The following is a 7,677-nucleotide window of genomic DNA, read 5'->3' on the forward strand; positions in this document are numbered from 1 at the left end:
CATTTGCGGACCTGGGGGGGGGATACATTTATGTGTTTGCCCTTAGGACAATTATTTCTTTGACCTGTAGTATTGTATATGTGTATGTGTGTGCATAAAGACACACATAGGCACACAAAACACTTACAAATAAATAATAATTGAAAAATCCTCTCACAGATAATCAGAAAAAATTTATTCAAAATGTGACAGTCTACCCTCAAGTCTGTGCTCTATTAATAAAGTACATACTGTGATAGAGAATGGACTTGAGGGTAGACTGTCACATTTTTAATCAATTTGCTCCCTGTCTCAGCCACAAAAATGCCGGCAACTTTAAAATTACCCATAGACATTCTTGGGTACATCCAGGATGTCATCTGCGAATAACCGAGAACCGTGAAGTAAAAATCCTCAAACTTGGGGGTCCCCCTGTACTCACTAACACCACCTTTTCAAAACTTCAGGTGTTGGTAATGTTTGGATTGATGAACTGCTGTTATAATATTGTAGATAAAGCATTTAGTATATTTTGGTAATGATATTTTTACAGTACAGAAAACATAATTTTGCTTGAGTATTTTGGATCTTTTCACTTTTAGAATTTCAGATAAAGGATCTGTGACCTTTAATAACAGCTTAATAGATAAATTAAAATAACCTTACACAAGTTGTTCTAAATTGAGATAGGTATTAAACTATTAATGTGTTGTATTGGTCACACATGTAGTCATCCAATTCTTGATTATACAAGTTTCATCTAAGACTTAGCAGAGGAGGAAATACTTTGGATTTACAACATTAGCCATTTAAATGGGACTGATGGGAGCACTTTAAACTGTACAGTATTTGTAGTTTGGTTAACATGTTTCCCTTTATTGTTTGTTCATTTCTGTAATTTGGACATTCATTGATACTTAACTATTGAAGTTATCATCTGTAATTTAAGAACAAGTTTATTCAAGATGGTGGGGGTCACAGGACTTTATGGGATACACAAGATCATTTAAATGTCCCAGAAGTAAAAATACATTGGTGAAGGTCTGAGGGCCTTGCTAGTCAGTCTTGTTGTTATTTCATATTGTTCCACTTCAATGGCCCTCCCTGTACAGTAACATGTTTTATCAATACTGTACTGTATAAAATTTTTATTAATTTTATTTTATTTTTTTCATTTCAGGATTCAAAAAAGAATGAGTTTTTAATTGATGGTTTCCCACGTAACCAAGACAATCTTGAGGGCTGGAATAAGCAGATGGGAGATAAAGTAAACCTGAAATTTGTCCTGTTCTTCGAATGTCCTTTGAACGTAAGTTTCATTAACAAGTTTCAGACAGATACTGTATATCCTAAAGAATATTGATACCTGTAATAATTAAATGATGGATGATTATACTAATATACTTGTACTGGTTAGTTCTAATCAGTTATGACTAGCTGGGAAGAGAATTGGGAAAGAAAGTGATAGACAAAATGAATTAGGGAAAAGGTGCTGGTAACTGTGGAATAGTTACTGAAATGTTGAAAACTATGATGGGATGTTTTCTTCCAACTGACTAGCTGAAGAGCATAACTTTCGATGGTTACAAAGAAAATCAAGATGCATTTGAACATGGAAACTACAGGGGCTTGAAGCTTTAACAGATTATGAAAATTGTGGAAAGAGTGATTGAGAAATTGTAGTTTGGGAATTACAAGAGAAATATGTAGGGAAGGCAAGAAAGCTGGACTTTGTATCTGTAGTAAGAGAGAAAGCATATAACAACTTGTCAAGGTAACGCATGAGGCAGTGCAGTGGGCAATGAGAAAGTTAAGGATCAAGGAATGCCTTATTCAAGTGATTATAGCTTTGTATGAGAGCTATAGAGCTTCACTGAGAATAAATGGTAAAGAGAGTGATGAATTATTTGTGGTTAATGAAGAAGTCCATCAAGGGTCTGTCTCGAGTCTCCTTCTGTTTATCTTGGTGTTAGAGGCACTATCGTGAGCCTGTAGGACTGATCTTCCTTGGGAGTTGTTGTATGCTGATGACTTATCGTTGATACCAGGTAGTATCAAAGAGGTAGTGGAGAAATATAAGAATTGGAAGGATGAATGAAGTCAAAGGATAGGTGTAAACATGGTAAAAACAAAAGTAATGATTAGTGGTGTGGGTGAAGGACCTGTTGTGGAAATTGGCCATGTGCTGCCTGTAAGAATGGCATTGTAAGTACAGTACTGTACCGCAATTCAGTAACATGTAATGAGTGTGAAAAGTGGATACAAAGAGTTGCAGTGGTGTAAATGGCAGACTATGGGATGTTGCTGACTTTAAGTGTGCTGGAAAAGCTGCGAGAGACTGTGCACCTTAGAGTGTTGTCACCAGATACAGTACCAAGCATGGAAAGTGGCTGTAAAAAGATGATGATGAATGGTAGTTTTCCTAGAGGTTCAATGAAGGCTATTCAACATTGGTATAGGAGGAATTGAACTCTTAGCAGCAGTGGTGAGGGACAAATATGATACCACTGTACAACTGCTGACATAATAGCCATACAAATGACTCTTTATTAGGTGTTATTTGTATGATAAGGTTAGATAATTTTTAGAATCATTCTTTTTTATATTTAGGCAATAATTTTATCACCTAATAGGAATTACTGTTGTTATATTTAACAACTAAATCAGAATATGAGTACCGTATGTATAGTATTTGTAATTTGTAAGAATATCATCTGACAACCATGTCTTGCAGGTGTGTACTCAGCGTTGCTTAGATAGGGGTGCAGCAGGCTCAGGACGAGCTGATGACAATATGGAATCCCTAAAGAAGCGTTTTAACACCTATATGACTGCCACAATGCCCATCATCGAACACTATGAATCTTTGGATCTTGTACGGAAAATTGATGCCACCCAATCACCAGATGAGGTATTCGAAGAAGTTAAGAAACTCTTTACTTAAATCCAAGTTATGTCAAAACCCAAGTAAGAAGATTACCATACCAGCTAAACATAACACATTTAGTAGCTAAAAGACAGACATAGGGAGAATTTCAGACAAATTTTTAAGGACCTTGGAGCATGTAATTTTTTGTTGTTGTTCACCCAGGTAAGGTTATTCTGTATTTTTTACCTAAATGTTTGATGCATCAAACATTTGTTACCAGATATATTATTAATGTTTTAATACCAGATATATTATTAATGTTTTAATAAGTAACTGGGTGTTTTGAATGTTTAAACTTAGTGCCTCCTTTCGTGCATTGTAAAAGGCATGATGTTGCACAATATGACATTGATTTTGACATTATCATCCCAGTATCACACGACATCCCCCTTTACCTAAATTTTTACTATGATATGATTCATTAGCTTTTGGGCCCCAACTTATTCTTTAAAGCATTAACTCATGATCAGTCAGGCCTTAATTTACCAAGGATTATTTAATACTATGCAAGATGTGTGCACTCCCAATGGGAATACTCCACTCCTGACTTTACCACTTAGCATTGCCAATCCTCTCTCTCTCTCTTATGTGTCAAACTAATTCATTCACTGGTGAGCAGGAGGGAGAGTGAGGAGGTGTGTTGGGGTTGGTGTCTTTTTGTGGGGTGAGACGAAGTACTAAGTGGTGAAGAGGGAAAGATTACAGTGCAGAATAACACTTTGACAATAGGGGTTTTGTCAGCTAAGTGTAATAGTCTAGCACTAGCCAAATGAAAATACTGTACTATAGTTAGAATAGGCTGAGAGGGGGCATTTATTAGCAAATGGATTATGGATATGTTTGAATCTATATGAGATGGAACTTCCTCAGCTGAATAAAATCGTCTGGTGGTAGCCAGAATAAAGTAGATAAGAAGACATCATACTGAAAGGATTAATTATCAATCAAAAGAATCAGGAAGTGGGCACCACATATTTATTGTAATACTGTACAAACTTGATGTGAACAAAAGTACACAAGTTCAGTTGGCAGCAGTCAGGTATAGAATCAGCAAACCAGTTTAATTGTGCCAAGCAGTTAGGTTAAATGGGTAACGAATATTGACACTATTATTTTTATCAAATGAGCAATTTATGATGCAAAGCATTATAGCTGTTGCTTAAAGGTCTTAAAAGTAGTAAAGTTTTCTATGTTGTACACGAGAGGGAACCCTTGACTCCACCTGCCCTGCCTCCCCCACCCAACTCCTACTCTGGGTTGCTGTTAGTGGAATCACTGCAGACAATTTACAGGGTAGAATAATGTTGTATCCTCTCGTTTCGATGAGACAGTTATGATGAAAATACAAATACAAATGATACCCAGTATTTCAAGCAACGGTCACGACCTTATGAAGTAAAATAATTTTTGTTTCGTAATCCATTATCTGATAACTGTATCGCAAAGTCTGACTCACGGCAGGGTGAGCCGAGTATAGAATATAGAGAAAGCAGACAAGTAGTAAAAGGTACAATTAAATACTCAGAATGTATGGAAAAAGACATTTATTCTAAACAATTATGCAAACTTTCATTTACTGTATTTTGTCATTCTATTTCTTCTTTTGTCCTAAATTAAGTGATTTTAGATGTATATAAGGACCTAGGCTATGATATAGTGGGATTTTAAACATTGTTCTTCAAGTACGGTATGCACATAGCATGTGCTCTGACTTAATACAAATCCGACTTAAGAATCTCCTCAGGAACGGAACCCATTCGTAACCCTGGGACCATTCAAATTTCCGGTCTCCTGCCAGCTATGGATCCACTGATCGACCTGAGCACAGTGTGCTGCAAAATCCCCAGCCATTGAACAATGGCCTGGTTATTAAGGTCCTCTTTGTGGAGAATGGTGATGCGATCGCGTTGACTTAGAAGGTTGTGTTGATGGTTCATAACGATGAGTGTTGGAGGTCGAGAGTGACCATGTAATTCCTTGGGGCCACCATGTCACCTCGGTTAGAGGTGATTGGCTGTTCTATATTCTGTGATTGGCTCACGCTGACGTGAGCTGCCTCTGATCGTTGCTTGAAATACTGGGTATCACTCGTATTTGTATTTTCATCATAACTGTCTCATCGAAGTGAGAGGATACAACATTATTCTACCCTGTGAATTGTCTGCAGTGATTCCATTACCAGAGTAGGAATTGGGTGGTGGAAGCAGGGAGCATCTTTGTCCAAGGTTGCTATCGCATCCAGTGTATAATATAGAACTTTATTATTTAACATCTTTGAACAACAAATTGCACATTTAATAATGATAATAATGATGATAACAGTAATGTAATTTTTTATCCATTCAACCTCAGTTTGACACAACTGAAATGTATGGTTTGCCGAGTCTATACTGGACTGCTGCCAACTGAACTATTTTTGTTCACATCAAGTTTGTATTACAATAAATGTGGTGCCCACTTCCCGAATGTTTTGATTGATATATAATTAATCCCTTCAGTACAACGTCTTATCTAAATTTTAGCTACCACCAGAGGATTTTATTCGGGAAAGTTCCATCTCGTAGTCCATTTGCTCAGAAATGCCTGCTTACGCAAGGAACACCTTACCTAGAACATGTATTCATCCCCTCTCATCCTATTGTAAATTTAGTATTTTCATCTGGCTGGCATTATGCGATTACACTCAGTTGCAGAAGCCCTGTTGGTATTGTCAAAGTGTTATTCTGAAGTGTAATCTCTCCTAACTGATATACTTGTACACTTTCAGTCCTCACCCCCAGTATCCCCCCCCCCCACACACACACACACACAACAGAAAGAAAACCTACCCCAACACACCCAACACCTCCCTCCCGCTCACTAGCAAAAGCTTCAAATTTACACTTCAGAGCTCAGGGTTTATACGCCAGGGAGAGAGAGGATTGGCAATGCTGAGTGGTAAAGTCAGGAGTGGAGCCAAATGTACCTTATCTGCTAGGGTTGGAAGAGTGTCATGGAAAGTTAGCAATACAGGTATTATCTGAAAACTTTTAACTGTACACATTCACAGAAGCAACTCATTACACTTCCTATTTTAGATATTTCCCATTCAGTGCTAATGAACTAACACTCACTAATGCCTTCATGTTACACACACCACTAGCCTATGAGGATCCTTGAGAGAGCACATGACTTTTTTGTCAATATGGCAACTTGCAGAACTTCTGCTTAAAAAAAATTCTTTTACGTCCCAGACGAACACTAAGTGGAACTAGATTCTTAGTAATTTTCCTGTATCATATATCTGTTTACCTCTATTGGTTCAAAACTACTTGCTTTGAGTGTCTGTAGCTGGGGATGCCTTGCTGAGTAAAATTCGACAGTGACACTTGTCTGATCTTTCCCTGTACTGTTTATTTGTTAAAATAGATTTCTTCATCATGAAGAATGTTTCCCCATCACCAAAAATGTATGCTTTGGCTTACAATGTTCCCCATCTTGATGAAAGCAGACCATACACAATAGTATTATACATGTACAGTATATGTCACCACATCTCCATTAATTTTATTCATTCCTAAACTGTCAGATCATCATTTCGTTATATTGTAGCTATCACTGTTAATAAGTTTAAGGGCCTTTATTGTTAAACCTACATATTCATGTGTACTGTAATATGGACAAACCATGAACTTGACTTATCATGTCTCATTAAGAAATTATATAAATGTTTTGATCAAGAGTTGTTTATTGTTGTAAAGTTGTAGTAGAAATGAAAGAAGCGTTTCTGCAGCAGTTTGATGCAAGTCTTCAAGGTGACAAAGATTGACTGCATAGAAACTAGTTGCTTTTTCACAGCTTCTCTTGTGGCCTATACTAACTAGTACTGTACTGTAGTGCGTACATCTATGTACTTTGTTTTTGAGCTAATTTCCAAAAAGTGTTTTATGAAAGTCCTGTAAACCTTAAGTTTGTATATCTAACCTTATTTAGCTTCAGAATGGGTACATAACTGTGGAGTTGGGAAATGAAAGAGTGCAGTGCTGCCACACATTCTCCTTGTGTACCAAAGGTTTGGTGTACAGGGTGCTGTATCCACATTGCCCTTAATGGGCTGTCAGGTTCATGGGACCCACTTTCACTACTTGATTATGACCTCACATATACCAGTCAGGGAGATGGAATGAATTTTAAAATTTGCAATGAATTGTTTTCTGACCATTAAATGTGGAGAATTTGTTTCATGATTTTTTTTAGTTTAGTCATTAATGTTGGTATTTAGAATACAGGTAATAAGATATTGTTGTGTTTTTTTAACTTATTTATTCATGAGATTAGTACTATGTCATGATTTTGTTGAACATTTACAACTACAAGTTAATAAAGATGTTCCAAAATGATCATTGTATATTTGCTTTCTCCTAATGCCCTTATGTACACGTGCAACTGTGTAATTCAATATGATTTTTGTCATTGGTTTCTTGATATTATAAATTACCAACATCATTGGCTCATACATACAGTATACTCCTCTACTTTACTGTATAACTTGAATGCTCACGTGAATGCCAATTTTAATATGTGTATGGATAAGTGGTCCCTCGGTTAACAAACACAATTCGTTCCAGAAGATCGTTCGTTAACCGAAAATTTTGTTTCAATGGGATTTTGGGTAACTGGAGGGAAATATCATGTGTGGAAGCCTGGTTGCGACAAAAGCAACCCAGGCTGGTCTATTGCACCTATGTGGTTAAACAAGTCACGCTTACCAGTTCTCCTTGCCGCGACAA

General features: G+C 36.8%; 1 protein-coding gene across 3 annotated transcripts in view; it reads left to right on the top strand.

The window, feature by feature from the left end:
• LOC121857762 (UMP-CMP kinase 1-like) overlaps positions 1-7,287 on the top strand; it is a 23,090-nt gene extending 15,803 nt beyond the window's left edge. For all 3 annotated transcript variants that reach the window (XM_042353912.1, XM_042353910.1, XM_042353911.1), the window contains exons 4-5: positions 1,160-1,288; positions 2,714-7,287. In XM_042353912.1, coding sequence (XP_042209846.1) covers positions 1,160-1,288; positions 2,714-2,923 — 339 coding nt within the window. In that variant the 3' untranslated portion in view covers positions 2,924-7,287. The remainder of the gene's footprint in view (positions 1-1,159; positions 1,289-2,713) is intronic.
• Positions 7,288-7,677: the final 390 nt, after the last annotated feature.

Source organism: Homarus americanus, unplaced genomic scaffold (assembly GCF_018991925.1).
Source record: "Homarus americanus isolate GMGI-L3 unplaced genomic scaffold, GMGI_Hamer_2.0 scaffold16712, whole genome shotgun sequence".
Classification (NCBI taxonomy): domain Eukaryota; kingdom Metazoa; phylum Arthropoda; class Malacostraca; order Decapoda; family Nephropidae; genus Homarus; species Homarus americanus.